This window comes from Ilyonectria robusta, assembly GCF_021365365.1.
Source record: "Ilyonectria robusta strain PMI_751 chromosome Unknown BGZ61scaffold_27, whole genome shotgun sequence".
Taxonomy (NCBI): Eukaryota; Fungi; Ascomycota; class Sordariomycetes; order Hypocreales; family Nectriaceae; genus Ilyonectria; species Ilyonectria robusta.
The window spans coordinates 476,460-492,474 of record NW_025764461.1 but is presented as its reverse complement, the minus strand read 5'-3'; the positions used below and the strand labels follow the sequence as shown (position 1 = coordinate 492,474).

At 54.3% G+C, this 16,015-nt stretch overlaps 5 protein-coding genes across 5 annotated transcripts; 1 reads left to right on the top strand and 4 right to left on the bottom strand.

Moving 5' to 3' along the window:
• Nucleotides 1-2,403: 2,403 nt before the first annotated feature.
• Nucleotides 2,404-5,413, bottom strand: BGZ61DRAFT_365444 (P-loop containing nucleoside triphosphate hydrolase protein; the record flags this gene model as incomplete). Its single annotated transcript, XM_046241612.1, has 3 exons — nucleotides 2,404-3,868; nucleotides 3,935-5,123; nucleotides 5,188-5,413. 3 exons carry the CDS (start codon nucleotides 5,411-5,413, stop codon nucleotides 2,404-2,406), a joined length of 2,880 nt encoding a protein of 959 aa, XP_046097990.1.
• A 1,372-nt stretch (nucleotides 5,414-6,785) lies between these two features.
• Nucleotides 6,786-8,240, top strand: BGZ61DRAFT_365378 (nucleotide-diphospho-sugar transferase; the record flags this gene model as incomplete). Its single annotated transcript, XM_046241606.1, has 3 exons — nucleotides 6,786-6,851; nucleotides 6,913-8,160; nucleotides 8,214-8,240. The coding sequence occupies 3 exons, from the start codon at nucleotides 6,786-6,788 to the stop codon at nucleotides 8,238-8,240; spliced, it is 1,341 nt and encodes a 446-aa protein (XP_046097989.1).
• Nucleotides 8,241-8,893: 653 nt separating this feature from the next.
• On the bottom strand, nucleotides 8,894-10,557 carry BGZ61DRAFT_538222 (nucleotide-sugar transporter-domain-containing protein; the record flags this gene model as incomplete). Its single annotated transcript, XM_046254627.1, has 5 exons — nucleotides 8,894-9,154; nucleotides 9,216-9,899; nucleotides 9,982-10,290; nucleotides 10,349-10,378; nucleotides 10,465-10,557. The coding sequence occupies 5 exons, from the start codon at nucleotides 10,555-10,557 to the stop codon at nucleotides 8,894-8,896; spliced, it is 1,377 nt and encodes a 458-aa protein (XP_046097988.1).
• Nucleotides 10,550-11,296, bottom strand: BGZ61DRAFT_558819 (uncharacterized protein; the record flags this gene model as incomplete). Its single annotated transcript, XM_046255732.1, has 1 exon — nucleotides 10,550-11,296. A coding segment is annotated over one exon (462 nt), but the record flags the coding sequence as incomplete, so codon positions are not given.
• A 2,568-nt stretch (nucleotides 11,297-13,864) lies between these two features.
• BGZ61DRAFT_558811 (nucleotide-diphospho-sugar transferase) lies at nucleotides 13,865-15,496 on the bottom strand (the record flags this gene model as incomplete). Its single annotated transcript, XM_046255731.1, has 3 exons — nucleotides 13,865-14,656; nucleotides 14,699-14,935; nucleotides 15,005-15,496. The coding sequence occupies 3 exons, from the start codon at nucleotides 15,494-15,496 to the stop codon at nucleotides 14,072-14,074; spliced, it is 1,314 nt and encodes a 437-aa protein (XP_046097986.1). The 3' UTR covers nucleotides 13,865-14,071.
• Nucleotides 15,497-16,015: the final 519 nt, after the last annotated feature.

Below are 16,015 nucleotides of genomic sequence, written 5' to 3'. Positions count from 1 at the left end.
GGCTCCAAAACGTGGAGGAGATGCAAGGTTGCAAGGGTTTTGTGGGTGAGCGGTGGGGATGTTGTTGTGGAGAGAGGAGGCCACTGGAGCTCGTCCTGCGGGGAATCGACGGCGGGTGATTTGGGTCAATATCCGGCTTCACGTGGGTGGAGGGTGGCATGATCCGTGATCCGTGATCCGTGATCCTTTTTCAATGCTACCATGTACGTACAGTGTATCTACTCAAGTTCTAGTCCCTCTTCTGTACCGAGTCAATGGATCAAACAGGCAGTCCGTGGCCGACTAAGTAGAGTAGAACAAATACCCGACAACGAACGGCATGGCTGGCTCCGCTGGACCTGGCTCTAACGCTCTAACCAGTACTATGCCATGCGGGTGCAACGTTTCAGCTGATTGGACACGGCGGCCAGACTCATGTAGAAATAAGGCCGATGCTAGATTCTCAGCCTGGTGTGACACCAGTTTTTAGGGTACTTCCGTCCAGCCACCCGCTCCCCACCCAAAAACCTCCAACGGGCGACGATGCCGTGATGCGTCCCGCGAATCGTAGGCCACATGAATGCAGCTCGTGCAGTCCCCAGTCGTCTCTCGGCAGTTGCTACAGCCAGGCCGGAGCTTTACGGTACAGGCTTCTCGCAGAGCCAACCTTGGGCTCTGTGGACGAGGGAGGCAAGGCTATATGTGACCGGGTTTTAACCCTGGTTCCAATTGACGAAACGCGCTTTCGGATACCAGGCCCGAGAGCCACAGTGCCGACCTTGGTAGAAGGCGCGCAACCGAAATTGGTACTTTGGCCGGTGTGCTTTACGAGAAAATGAAGGCTGAATAAGACTGTAACTGTCCCAGCTTCAGCTTCCATGTATGCGTTGTCAGGCACGGTTCCAGTCAGCACGACCTTGAGGGTTGTGAATGTCATCAATGGGAGATGTGAGGTGAGAAGAGAATGCAATTCTTGAGTGGATTTGGGCATCTTAGGTTAGGGTGACCGGCATCGTCCACCCTCCCACGTGCCTGTGACGTCTTCAGAGTCAATGCGGACGGAGATGATACAAGACATCAGATAGCCATTGGGGTGAAGGAGTAGGCATCTTCTAGGACAGTACTTGATCCGGAGACTTCAATGCCGATGGGTTGGGTGTGTTGTCGGGAAGCTCCAGGACGGACCCGTGGCAACGGTAACTTGGGGTTGCCTTCTCCAAACCTGATGGTGGCTCCCATCGAAATTCCAAATTGGAAGCTTATTATCTGTAGCTATCTTGGAGTTTCTCATCCTGCAGCCGAAGAAGAGTGGGATTTGGTGTCATGGAGGGGTGCCCGGAGGCGGGTGGGGCAGGCCCGGAGATGCGGGATCTCCGCCGACAGACGAGCTCCGCAGGAAGAAACCACGCCGTGACCTGGGCCCCACGGTACTGTATGGCCGTATGCCGGCTTCTAGATTGACCCTCATTCGGCGACTCCCGCCTCTGATCTTGGTCACAGGCGACAATACAACAGCCGAGAGAAAGCCACCGGGTTGGCGCCTGCTTGTCCGTGGCGGCAAGATGCAGGCAAGTATAATACTTTACAAATATCATTGACGAGGGGAATCTCTCAGAGCCTGCTGGGGTGAAATATGTGCCTGCCACATGCCACTAAACGAGGAATATCGGTTACGTTACGTTATGAATCCGAAAGACGAGTCTCGGCTCTCGACTCTCGTATGACCAGGTCTCACGACGGCGCCATTCGTTTTAGGCGCCATCGCTGCTGGTCTGGCTAATATATCCCCTGCTTTAACAGCAATATTAAGGTGCGACCATGCGGGTGCGGACGATGGGAAGTCACAATTTGCATTTAGGCTATCTGGAATTCATCTTGCATCCTTGTTATCCTACCAGACCATCTGTCACCTGGGACTCGTCGTCACCATGCTATTCGGATCTCGGCCGGAGTAATGTACTTTTTCATCCTGTTTTGTTCATCATAACATCTTAACCCTTCAGCTTCCAAAAACAAACTGATTCCTGCATGAAGGACCCTATTCTTGGCGCGGGATCGCCTGAATAGCTTCCCGATACAATGTGCGTCGCCCCGCAGATCCATTTATCCATTAGCCGTCCGTCAACTCCGCTGTGGTTCAGCTCCTTGTCACAAAGCAAGCGATACCAAGCATCGTGGCAACATTCCCATACCACCAGAGGAATCTGGCATCCAGACATCTCTCGTTTTCCCTTTCACATCAAAACAAAACCGAAATAACAAATCCGATGTAATACATACAAGCCCTATCCTGGGGACATCCAACCAAAAGTTAACATCAAAGCAAGACCGCGTCCATGCCACCTGAAAGCAATTCCACAAACTGTTCTTATTACAGTCGGCCGTTCACCGACCGAGCAAAGCCACGCAGCAACCGAAGCCAACTTATGCCTCTCCGCCATCCTCCTGGATCGCGCCGCTCATCATGGCATCGGTCTGCTCAGTCTCATGCGGTTCATACGACTCCTCCTGCGAGAATTCGTTGTTGTCGGCTCCCGTCTCCAGCCCCTCGATACTGGCCAGCGCCTTGACAAACTTCTCCCGCTCTCCCTTGAGCGTCTCTCGCTTCGTCGCCGTGGCCTCGTCCTCCGCCATGAGCCGCTCATAGATCTTAGCGGCGTCCGGCCCCCGAAGGCCCAGCTTCTCATCCAGATAATACGGCAGCTGCCTTTGAATCTGGGGAATCATGCCGTTCGTAATTTGCAGCGCCACTGAGTCAGCAAACCGAAGCGCCGCGAGGCGATAGTAGCCTCTAACGTAAGCAATCACCTCAAGCTCTCGCTCGAACGGATCGGGGCCAATCTTGACGACATCAGCTTCGCGTCGCTTCTTGTCTTGGGCTCGCTTCTCCTCCGTTAGACTCTCCCATGGATCTGGTGCTCGCCCATCGGAATACCCATGGGCTTTCATACGCATTTCGTGGCGGTAGCGGATCAAGAGGATCCCTTCAGCCGAGCGGCATCCGTGGAAGGCCTCGCGATTGATGGTGAACAGGCCAAATGTCTCCAGGCGATATACACCTGCGAGAGCGATGAGAGTCTCCCCGCGTTGCTCCTCCAAGTACCCCCTCAGCAGTTTCCGAGACTCCTGGTAGATCAGACGCTTGCTGAGGCGGTCAAAGGACTTCTTGAGGGCTGCTTCCAGTAGGTTGGAGAGTAGACGCATAATCTGATCCAGGAATGCCTTCATCGGCCCGTCCCATGGCTTTATAGCTTCGCGACAAAGGTCATTGTAGACTTCTTCAGTAATGATGTCCGGCATGCCGGCCCGAGTCTTGGCTTTGATCTCATCCCGTACCTGGCGTAGTGTCCGGAACCCTCGTCCAACGCCGCTGAAGGCGGCAAAAGGTTCGGGAAATTGAGCTCGTCGTGCGGCCGGAGAAGGTCTGGGAGGGAGACTGCCTCTCCCTTCCTCTGGCTTGATGTATCCATTGTTTCCGTTTTGGACGTTGTGATTGTTTCCATTGGCCGCTTGCTCCATACGTTGTCGCTTCGCCGGAGTAGTTGGAGGCCCCATATTACGTCGCTTAGAGGTGGGTGTCATGACGCCCGTCGTAGCAGATCCCGCATCTGATTCATCATCGGATATCTCGACCACAGGAGAGTCGCTGGCATCTTTGAGGGTAAACTTGGGCTTCATTTCGAGGAGGCAGTCACGGAAGTTGTCAGGGAGAGCACCGAACCGCTTCGAGAACTCAGCAGGCCGCAGCTCGGATCGGGCATGTTCACCAAACTCCATGACGCCAGTCTGCACTTCGAGTTCAACGTTCATCGGTAGCTCTGGGAGTTTGCTGAGTTGGCCGTTGATCTTGTCGAGGTGGTGTTTGAGGGTGGACTTGATGTTGGGAAGGCTAAAGGTAGATATGTTAGTATATCATATTGCTTGTCTAACCGAATGATTGGTAGGGGTGACTTACCTCTTCGCAAACTCTTCTCCTAGTCGCTCCGACAGAAATGCCTTGAGTCTCTCGATGCCACATCGCGCAAAGAAGCAATGGAACTCAGCTGGCCATCTCTCAAACGAGTGGTCCTCAAACACATGCTCCTCCCACGCTTTCAGTTCATCAAGGTCCTTGCCTTGGGGCCGTGAAGTGATGAAATAACCAAGACCAGTCTGATGAGCTTCGCCATTCATGATAGATAACCACTGGTCATGGTTACCGCCCTCGGGAATGAGATCCGCCTTGGTCAGCACACCGATAGTTCGTTTCAATGCGCCCAGTTTGCGGGTGAGCCCAAAAGTGGATGAGTTTTCGGCATCGCTGTTCATGGGCATGGAGCAAAGAATGATGGCGGATGGGTGTTTGATGTATTCCCTGGACAGGTTCCGAACAACGTTGACAAGGTAATCGTCCCGAGCGTCGGCAGGGTTTTGAAAGATGCCAGGCATGTCATAGAAAGACAAGTCAGGAAGCTCAGGGCCCTTGATTTCGAGAGCAACAATATTGGGCGAAAACTTGGCCGTCACCTCATCAGCTGCCTTAGCGATCGGGGTATTCATAGCGATGGATCCAGAGCCAGGAACGAAGAGTTTGTGGCTTTTGTCGTCGTTGAGAATGGCTATCTGGGCCCAGCGGAGAACGTCTTCGATCTCGTTCTTTTCATGCATGGTCTTGAACTCGTGAACAACGGAGACAGGAAGCTTGCGCCAAGGGTAGAAGGGATCCTCATCCGTGACATCAGATTCGGTGATGGATCGCCCATTTGGAGGTTGGTAGGAGTACTCCTTACGCAGCCACACGCGACAAGACCAATCGTTGTTTCGAGAAACACGAATGTGCAGTGGGCAGCGGGTGCAAGTGCCTTCACTCCGTGGAAGCTCAAGGTTGGCCAGTCCCGACATCAGACTGGACTTGCCGGCTGACTGGTCGCCGACGAGGACAAGCTCTGGGAGCTGCACATCGTGAGAGACACCAAGCTGCTGAAGCTCACCGAGCGTGTCGTTGCAGGCCTTGAGCTTCTTGCCGATATCCTGGAACGATGTGTGGAAGAAGGACTCGCCAGGATCCACGCTGGTGGGACTCTCAGCGGCAGCGCTGGTAGGGGCACGCATCCTCATTTCCCGCAGCAGCGGTTCTGGCTCTGTGATACGCTCACTGGGCGTTGCTATGAAAGATGAGTCAGTTGTTGGTTCGTTGGGATCTGAGTGAGAAGATAACATGAGACTTACGTGCATCAGAGCGCCCCTGGCGGTAGAAGGACTGGTCGACGGCTAAGTAGGTCGAGCTGCCACCAAAGTTTGATGTATTTGAAGTGCCTCTCCTGCGATCTGTGTTGTTGAAAGTTCCGGAATCATCAAGTGATGTTGAGTCGGTGCTGGAGTCGGGATCTCTTTTGATGTTGTTTCGGTGAGAGTTGGGCCCACGCGCAGCCCGGCGATTTGTAGAGTGCGGCATCTTGTTGTTGTTGAACGCCGGTTCAGAATTCATTCACCTCGACTTGAGTGGGGCCCACTTGGTGGAAGTGAATAGGCAGGCGTTTGGACTGGATGTCAGGTGAGTGAGTGAAGCAAACACTGACAGATGCTTCAGCTGTCGTTGCTAGGCCGTTTTTGAGATGGTTGCCCAGGTAAACAGATGAATGACAAGTCACGGGTCTAACCAAACGACAAGAGACTCATAGAGGGTATCAAAAACAAACAAAACACAGAAAGAATGTATTATCGCAAGGTGAGCGGTTGGTGAGGGAGCTGGTGAGATGAAAGTGATGAGTCGAGGTGTTGGAGGGCTGATGCGGATGGTGTTTCGCACTCTCGCCCCCCGAGCGATGCGGCTCTGGCGCAGCACCGGGGGTCGATAATGGCTGTTAGAGGGTCAGACTCGGTCATGTGATACCACGCGCTGCATGCGCCTTCAAAAATCCATGAAAATAGGAAATGGGACTGAAACGATCACGAAATTCGTATTCAGGGAGCTATCAGTCTTTAAATGCCCGTTGAATTGAATTTCTAGCCGCTATATCGGTCCTCCTCTTAACAAAAGTTAATGCTTCCTGGAGTTGCGCCAGTGCAGGTACGTATCTCCACCGGCCAAAGATTGGGAAAAGAAAATTAGAGTGGCTGGGGGAGCAACCAGGCAGCGGCGGCCCCCTTGCTGGCGCGCCTTGCTGCCCCTGAGAGCAGCCGCCCTCCAGTGAACGCGCGGGCTGTGAGGCAGGCGAGTTTTAGTGGTTGCAGCGCGCTGCCGTGTAAGTGGTCAGGGGCGCGCGGGCCGTCACAGGGGGTCCACCACCCTGGAAAGTTGGTGCGGGAGGCTCGCGGGCGGGAGGTTCACCGTCGGTGTGGCCTCGACGATATCGGTGGAGCTGGTTGTTCACCGAAACGATAAGGCACGCAGACGCAGGGTCTCATCCCCGCGGTGTGACAGTCAATGTAATCTATAACCCACTTCTACGGCTAGAAAAGGGCTTCCCCTGGATTGACGAGACCCATGTGAGATCCCTTGGGCCAAGTCTAACATGCCACGAGATGCATCCTGCGACTCTTATTGATGGAGCTAGCCCAAGTTGACAGCTTTCAAGACTGGTCTCATCGCTTAATCGCATAATCCACAGCGAAACCAGCTACCCCCCTGTCCTAGACGCCTAGTTTGCTGTGACCGCCTCCATCATCTCCCCCGCCAAAACAGCCCAGACAAGGCCAGCAACCGCCAAATCTCCCACCACCGCTCAACTATACATTGTCACCCTCAGCCCTCCAACGGACGCCCTCCGAGACGCTTCTGCTCAGATTCCTCCACCCTCTCCATTTTCCGTTGCCCTTCCACAGAAATGTCTCTGCACGTCCCCATGGCGCATCGCGCAAAGGACCAGGGCGCCACCAAGGCCGTTATCCTGGTATAGCTTCACTCCCCCTCGTTTGACCCTCGATAGGTTCGAATCCGCTAACTCTTCCCAGGTCGGTGGCCCTTCGCGAGGCACCCGCTTCCGCCCCCTCTCCCTCGACGTCCCCAAGCCCCTCTTCGAGGTCGCCGGTCACCCCATCATCTGGCACTGCCTCAGCTCCGTCGCCCGCGTCCCGAACAAGCAGATCCAGGAGGTCTACATCATTGGCTACTACGATGAGTCTGTCTTCCGCGACTTCATCAAGGACTCCGCCAAGGAGTTCCCCGCCATCACCATCAAGTACCTCCGCGAGTACGAGGCGCTCGGTACCGCTGGTGGTCTCTACCACTTCCGCGATGCCATCCTCAAGGGCCGCCCGGAGCGCCTCTTTGTCCTCAACGCCGATGTCTGCTGCTCCTTCCCCCTCGATGAGATGCTGCGCCTCTTCATCGAGAAGGATGCCGAGGCCGTCATCCTCGGTACCCGCGTGAGCGACGAGGCTGCCACCAACTTCGGCTGCATCGTCTCCGACGCCCACACCCGCCGTGTGCTGCACTACGTCGAGAAGCCCGAGTCTCGCATTAGCAACCTCATCAATTGCGGTGTCTATCTCTTCTCTACTGAGGCCATCTTCCCCTCCATCCGCTCTGCCATTAAGCGCCGCCTTGATCGACCCTCTCGCCTCGTCTCTTACCCCTCCTCCGATAACCTCGAGAACAGCTTCATCCTCCCCGACGACGACGATGATGATGAGGGCAAGAAGAACGAGGTCATCCGCCTCGAGCAGGATATCCTGAGTGATATGGCCGACAGCAAGCAGTTCTACGTCTACGAGACTAAGGACTTCTGGCGTCAGATCAAGACTGCTGGCTCCGCCGTCCCCGCCAACGCCCTCTACCTCCAGCAGGCCGCCCAGGCCGGCAGCGACGAGCTCTCTGCACCCAGCGTCAACATTGTGCCCCCGGTCTTCATCCACCCCACCGCCGATGTCCACCCCACCGCCAAGCTGGGCCCCAACGTGAGCATTGGTCCCCGTGTCACCGTTGGCGCTGGCGCCCGCATCAAGGAGAGTGTTGTCCTCGAGGACTCCGAGGTCAAGCACGATGCCTGCGTCCTCTACTCTATCATCGGCTGGGGCAGCCGGATCGGTGCTTGGGCACGTGTTGAGGGCACTCCTCTCCCCGCCGGCAGCCACTCGACCAGCATCATCAAGAACGGCGTCAAGGTCCAGAGCATCACCATTCTCGGCAAGGACTGCGGTGTTGGCGATGAGGTTCGCGTGTCAAACTGTATCTGCTTGCCCTACAAGGAGCTGAAGCGGGTATGTCCATCCCCCCTAACTAATGCATCTTGTCTACTAACATAAAATCCTAGGACGTCTCTAACGAGGTCATCATGTAAACGGAGAAGCACACTATATAATACCAAAGCATGAAACCAAAATTCAGTTTCTGTAAACCCCCGGAGCACATGTCATCAAGTCGATGGCGGATTTAATGGGAATGGGTATATGACGCAGATGGAGATGAGTATCACGCTCCTTCGTCCTGGAGAAGGGATCGAGTTGGACGAACCACACAAAACAGATGGGCTAGAATCAAAAATAGACGTCTATTTCCACCCAATGGACCAATAATGGTCGTAGAAAAGCCGGTGGAGGATCAGGCAATGATTCCTCACACTTCTAAAATCCAACATTTTGAGAATCTATCCTTCCATCTTCCCGCCCAACTGTTAGGAAGGGATGGGCACATTTCGTGGTATCTCCAGCGCGCCTTTCCTGCGTTCCTGACCTGCATTGCCACCAGGACAACGCCCATCTAGACCCGGAAGTTACTGTTCTAGCTGTCCAAAAAATGCATGTGTCCATGGCATCTAGGATATGTTGCCTATATATATCTGTATATATGTGAATATATTTCATGTCATAATATCGTTGCAAATTCATAAAATGTGACATCCTTCTGGTGCTGTTGATCTCGCACCTGGATGTTAACCTGGTTTTTGTTCGGAGTGCCGTGGGGACCTTTCCCCATTTCTTTGTTGGTCATAAATCAATCATCCCTCTTGATGTTGGTCCGGCTAGGTTGCCGGGGAAGCATCGGGCTGTTGGGCCGGCTGCTGGTTACGCCAACATTGCCGTCGAAAGGCGCGAGGGTCATGCGAGTCCCAGAAGTTCCACGAGGAGTGTATACTCGCTCGATGGTGGGCTTCTCAAATTTGGCGATCTTGATAGGGGCGGGGCGGTGGATACTACGATCCGAGCTACCGTAGATGTATGTGGACAAGAGGACGAGTGAGGTGCCGAGGATGAACTGGAAACATTAGTTAGAGTGGGTTGGCAGGGGCAGTGCAAACTGCAGCAAGGGGTCATACCGTAAAAGTAACCTCGAAGTTGAAAACGAAGACGCTGATTAAGAAACTGACGACAATGCTGATACCTGTCGCAAAGCTCTTGACAATATTGTCGGCATCGCGAATGACTACGCTGCCAATCAGGCCGCCGGCAGCTTGGAGGATCACAGCACTCCACACGACCCAGTTGTAACCCTCAAAGAAGCCATGCTCTCTAATGCCGCTTCCGTCTTGCCAGATAACACCGCCTAGGAGCGCCGCAAAAAGAGAGTAGAAGCTCAGCTGAACATTGCGGATCCAGACACTGGCCTGGGTGGGGCTCTCCTTGAGCAGTTTCTCAAAGTAGACGCCGGTGAGACCAGAAACAGAGGCGGCAACCAAGACAGAGCTCAGTCCGACAGAGTAGTCCATCAGGGGGTCGGGAGGTGGTAGGTCATGGTCGATGCCTTGATAGGTAGCGGAGCGCTTAGAGAGGCTACCTCCAGAAGCAAAGTCAACGGGGGCGTGACCGAGTTCATGGAGGGACCGGGGGAAGAAGTGGTCCGTCATATCGTGAATAATGGGAGAGGGTCCCGGAGAGGAGGAGTCGGATTGAGGCATGGAGACAATGCAAACGCCAAGGGTGAGGATGACGAGGGCGAACCAGCGCTTAGGACTCAGATGTCGGCGGAGAAGTTTGACGCTGAAAAGGGCAGTAATGAGGATCTAGAGAATTGTTAGTTTAATTCGAGTCTTGGTACAGGTATTCCCATGGATTGAAGCCACGAAATTCGTGGGGCGGACATACTTTGAGCTGGTAGAGAATCTGGAAGTGAACGGCGTCGAGGTTACCCACGGCAACGTATTGCAACAGGTTCTGGAGTGTAAAGAAAGCAGCAATAAGGATGAGCTTCCAGCCATCGCCGGCAAAAACGGTGTTGTAGATCTGCTCGAAGAGGACCGTGGCGGGGGTGGTGGGGGCGAGTGTCTTGGAAGTTTCGTAGATGGCGAGGGAGAGAGAGACGGCGAACTTTATGACCTCGTTGAGAAATACGGCGGTCGAGGTAAAGTACCGGTGGTCGCCAGACGGGGGCATAACGCGAGAGTAGTGCATGATCTATTAACAGTCTGGTTAGAATTGTCATGATATTGGAGGTGGTGATTCGGGTACATACCAAGATCAGGGCGGAATTTTGCAAGACCAACTGTGCCACCAGATTGTCAGTATATCGCTTCACTAACAGGCTAAAGGTCGAGTCCATGGGAGGGAATGGTGAATTGGGGGCCGTACCGTGGTCAGCGACCATTGCTTCGTGGTGAGGCCCAAGAAGGTGCTCTGGCTGGTCGGCGCGACACCGCGCGGGTATCTGTCGAGGATGGCCATGACGCACACGACTCACGGCGCAGTTGGTGCGGGCGCGGTCGGTGGAGAGCGATTTGGTATGAGATTGACCGATTGTTCGAGTCAGATCGAGCAAAGCAATGTGCCTGCGCCTGCGACTGCGATGTCGACTGCGGATGCGACCGGCGTGGGGGAAGGGTTGTCGAGGTTTGCGTCGCAGTCGCAATATCCGCCGTGGGCGATCGGGAGCCGTGCGGGACTGTCGAAAATATGGGGAAGCGTCGCGAATGAAGAATTGATAGCTATCCCTTTCTTCGCACTAGTTAGGGACCCTCCGCAATCGCAACTGGGCAGTGCTGCCACGGCTCGGGAGCCAAAAGAGCTGCCTTTCCCAGTCCTCTCCGGAGCTTGATTTCGGGCGGGTCTGCTCGTCGTGGGTCGAGGTTAACGGCGGGGATAAAGCGAATTCGGACCAGAGAAGGAGGGAAGGAAGTTTGGAGAAAAACTGGAATGAAGGAGCGAGGAGAAGCGAGGCCGAGGTTGGAGGTGAAGAAGCAGGTGAAGAGGAGAAGTCAGAGGGAGGCGTAGAAGGAGGCGTCAAAGGAGGGGAGGAGCAACCTCGAAGAGGGAACGCGGCAGGCGGGAAAGATTGAAGGAGCAATGCGAGCGCAGATGCGAATGCAACTAGCAAGCCGGGCCAGCAAACGCAGTAGCCAGTCAATAGCCCTGTTGCACAAGCAGTTAAAGGCGAAAAAGGGCCAGGGTACCGTACTCGAATGCACTCCGTACGGTAGCAGAAGACGGGGCAAAGGGTCGAGGACAGCCTCAGACAGGGCAGGCACGCGCGAGGCGGTCGGCCTGTCGGTCGCATGAGGTTTGGCCTTGGTCTTTTTCGGTCGTGGCCCATGGTGGAGGTGGAGGCAGGTGCTCCGTGGTGCCCACCAAGGTATGTGCTAAGGTAGTAGACTAAGGAAGGTACCTCGAATGGGTGATGGCGGCACGCGGGCTGGGCAGGGGCAGGGCCCGGCAAGTTAACCTTCCCCGACTTTTTGTTTTAGGGCCTTATGCGGTCCCTACAGTGCAGGCCGACGCAGGGCACACGTTGGACTCCGTTTCTGGGTACCTGAGATTGGCCTGGGGCGCGGCTGGTGCATCGGGTATCAATCAACATTGTCTCTTTTGTTGGGGAGTCGTTCTCCTACCTTAGCTACCTGACTTAGGTAGTGCCAACCCTTTTCAGCCAACCCTCGACATTTCCAGACATCCAACGTCGGAAAAGGTGGAGGACCAAATCATCAAACCAAGCCCTCCGATTCGCAACCCTCCTTTTGCAGGTCCCTTCTTTTCAGGGCCGCCAGGGGTGGAGCACAAGCACCCCCCTGTCCAGCCTTTTGTGACCCCTGTCTTGGCTTTTCCTCCGCCGCTCAAGCTGGAGGCCAGCCGCCCTGTCGGCTCGCACACTCGCCAGGGAGGCTTCCCACCCGCGTACTGGACCGAATGGAAAAAAAAATTACACGCCAGAGTTGTGACCGATCTAGCCTAACCCTAGCCTCTAGAGGCGTCAGGAGGTGGCTAAGAATAAATACGGCATTCATTTACTCGATATTAGCGAGCTGGAGAGCCGTGGGAGGGAGACACTGGAGAGACATGAGCGAGCACCCCCCTGAGATCGAAACAAACAACAAACTCCCCGCCCCCTGATGTCCAATCCAGTTCAGCCCAGCTGCCCAGGCTCCAGCCAGATGGTTGTCGTGGCCAGTCGAGCGTCAACCAGCTCCTCAGCCACATTGGAGCTGCTGAAAGCTACATATGGGTGGGCTGTCCCGCTGAGTCAGTACCGTAATAATATCCTTTTTTGGCGTCTTGCACCATTACGACGCAGGGCTGACCCTGCCTGCATGGGAAACGACACAACTGACGCGCCGATACACTGACAGCTCTGTTAAATGAATGCCCTGTGCTGCACTTAAACGGAAGATATGTATGGCCGTTTCCTGAATGCCCTCTCTCCTGCAAAGGTACATTAGCTGCGATGCACACATGGCGGGTCACATTGTCAACCCTTGACGGTCCATCCCGGTCCTCGGCGCTCCTCTTGATGTGATGCTGCGATGCTGCGACGGACTGGGGACATGTCCACGTGTACAGCGCAGTAGTTCGCCTCATCCCCGGTCCCAGCCATCCTCTTCAACCACATTGATCCCCTAAGTTACATCCTGAAGACGGCCGTTATAGGAAATCAGCCCATCGGCGGATGACCACCACCCTGTCGCTCGCAGAGTAGTGGCCAGAAAATGAGGGAAAAGAATTAAACTCTCAAGGACCATCACCTCCGGAAGTCGTCATGCAAGAAAATTAGTCGTATCGGAGCTCCATGCATTTCTCGTTTAAGACAGTAAGCTGCCTTATCAATGTCGTTGGCGCCACGGATTGCGTACGCCGGCCCAGGGGTGGCATGTTCCGGCTCCGGTCCGGCGCCGATCATCATCGGAATCCCGCAAACTCCCCACAGTCGGGCGGTGGAAATGACGTCCTAGATGTACCGTATCGACTCAGTAAATTGGCCCTGAATCCATCCCCCACTCATGGCCTTTGGGAGTTTTATACCTAATGATAATAAATGATTTAGAAAATCTAAGCTTTATATAACTTAGCTTGAGTCCATAAAACAGGGCCAATTTATCGAGTCGATACGGTATTGCCAGCTGCCTAAGTTACTTCGTACAGTCGTGTAATGACAATTCATATCTCCTAGTCCAGCAAAAGTTTGTGGAAACCGAAGCTCAATTTGCGTGACGAGGCATCATGTCCCCCTGTGCCGTTTTGCTGCCTTCAACAAGCACGAGGCATGAGACCGCTTGTCCATGATACACATACACCAAGTCCACCAAACCACCAAACCACCCCGTGCCAAACATCCCCTTCCTCCAGCACCCTTATCAAAAGGATGGCCAGCCTAGTGTTACGCCATTTCACATCCCGTTTCAATACGCCTTGCGTTCACGACCTATTGCTGAACCACAACGAGGGACATCCCCTGTCTTCGCCATCGCCATCTCGCATATCATTGTTCCACCAGCCGCGCCCAGTCACCATTGTGCTGTATGGCGTCATCCGGTAATCCATCTCTACCTCCCAGAAAGCCGCGTCCAACGCGGTGACGTAGGTCTGCAGGGACTGCAAGGCACGGAGCCGTGTAGCCGCCATTCCGGCCATCCGTCTGTAACGTCTTCATGTCGACACACACGTAACGCCGGCTTGTTCATGCCGGCGTCTCGTGCGACAGTTGACGACATCTTCTCACTCAACCTGCAAAGTTCCCAAACTCATGGGACACCACGCAGTCACGCACACTTTCTCTTCACCGCTGCATTCAACATCCGTAAATTTGGCAATCTTCTATTTGGTGCCGCTCGACCTGCGAGACGTCACACTTAATTGCTTCTAGTAAACACACCAGACCTGCAATCATTCATCGTCATCGACCTGGTCTGTTCCCACCGCTATCTTGACTCATCATATCGTGCCTCTGTACAACGCGTCGCGGGAGATTTGCTTAGGCAAGGGAAAAGTTGCGCTCATCGATGACTGTGTTCCCCGACATCAACCCCGGGAAGGATTCCTGCCTCTCCAGGTCACGAGCCAGCACCTCCCAACACGCCAGCCATGTCGCCATGATTTCCTCGGCGTTATTCGCAAACTGGAACTTGTTGGTCGATTCGGGTTGGGCGCTGTTTTGGACGTTGGCATCGCAGTCGGGAGTTTCTTTCGGTTGACTTGGGCGCTGCTCCTGGTGAGCTCGATGTCTGACTGCCTTCTTGCTAAAGTTCCAAACACTCTGCCTTGGTAAAAACATGCTGGCACTCAGCGTGTGCACCGGCACGTCTTTGGAGGCGTGGTAGTAGAACGCTCCTGCACTATCAAGATGATCAAAGAAAGCGGCGTGGTTGGGGCTGCGAAACAAGGCAAGAGATCCAATCTCAAATGTCGGGTAAAGACTGCTCTCATAAATGCCACTTAACCAAGACGTAAAAGCCTCGGCCAGCGAGGAAATCATATCATCGCTTTCTTCGTCGTCATCTTCATTCTCGCTCTGGGGAGAATCCGTGTCCGAGTGGCCCGCAAGGTCAGGGCGGCCCTCCTAGTTAATCCGCTTCCTGAGTCTTATTGGGCCCTCACGAACCAATGATTCCTCGTCCTCTTCCGTCTGCGTACTCTCTGCATTCGGGCTATCGAATAACCACGAGACGTCGGCTTCTTTATGCAGTAGCTCTGGGTGTTTGTCGATGAAGGACCTGATTCGAGGTGACAGAACTCGCAAGTTCGTTTCAGCGAGGGCATCTCGGTGGAAGCCGTATTCGATTCCGTTGTCTCGCATGAAACGAAAAATGTCGAAGTCGATGCTTTGTGTCAACCGCGACTAATCGCTTCTGTTAGCTACCGGTAGAGCTTGGACGACCCCCAACTGTTATGCACAACAGGAACTTACACCAGGTTCGACCCTCCAGAACCAATCATAGTCCTTCAACCGCTTCTCCCTAGCGAAAAGGCCAGAGTTCCAACGATATCTCTGCCGAGAATCCGCAGCAGGGGTCTCGGGATCAGGGTGAAAGTCCGTTTCGTAGCTAGGAGGTACGTAAAGAGGGTCCTGCCTGGCCCAATCCGGGGTACCCCAGTGCTCGTCGGCAATAACTTCATAGATGCACGTGGCGCTGGTGGCGTTTGATGTCAGACGCTTGAAGTCTTCGCTGAGCTCGCGAGTGCTGAAGAAGATCCAGTGGTACTGGCTGATAAACTGATCCTCAAGTTGATGCATAGAGACGAGCATGGCAGGGAGATCGGAGTCATGGGCGAGCGTAACCAAGGCTGCGCGAGGAGGTGGATCAGTGGAGGAATTGAAACCCAGGCCGTGGATGAATGCCGGAAGATGGAGCAACAAGCTTATCAAAGCCCACCACGGGAGGGACAGCGTGTATCTCATACTGCCGAAGGTTTCCAATCAGGTTGACAATTGAAGGAGGGTGTGAAGCGCAGACAAAACTCAAGGAGAGACTGGGAAAGCAACGAAGTGAAGGGAGCGTGGGGCAATGCCAGGGCAAGACGGTTGTGTCGACACGCACCAAGTGACCAAGTGACTTGTTTGTAGTTGAAGAGCCGAAGTGAAACGAATCCGGAAACAATGTGTCAGAGAAGGAGAGTGGTTGAAGTAGAAGTTTGAGTTGAAGGTGAAGGTGAAGTTGAAGTTGAAGTTCAAGTAGGTAAGGAGCAGAAGTAGAAGTGGTAGAAGATCTAAATATAAGAGGTGTGGGAGGCAAACTTGTGAGCAGAGGGCGGGCCTGCAAACCTTTGTCAAGCCTTATTGTTCAGGACGCGAAAATGGGAGCAGCACTCGGCCTGGGAGGGGGCAGCCGTTGGCAGGTGCGAGACGGGTGTACAACGGGCGAGCCAAGCCCTCGCCGATTCGCAGAGAGAGAGAAACTCACCGGAATCTGAGAGAGAA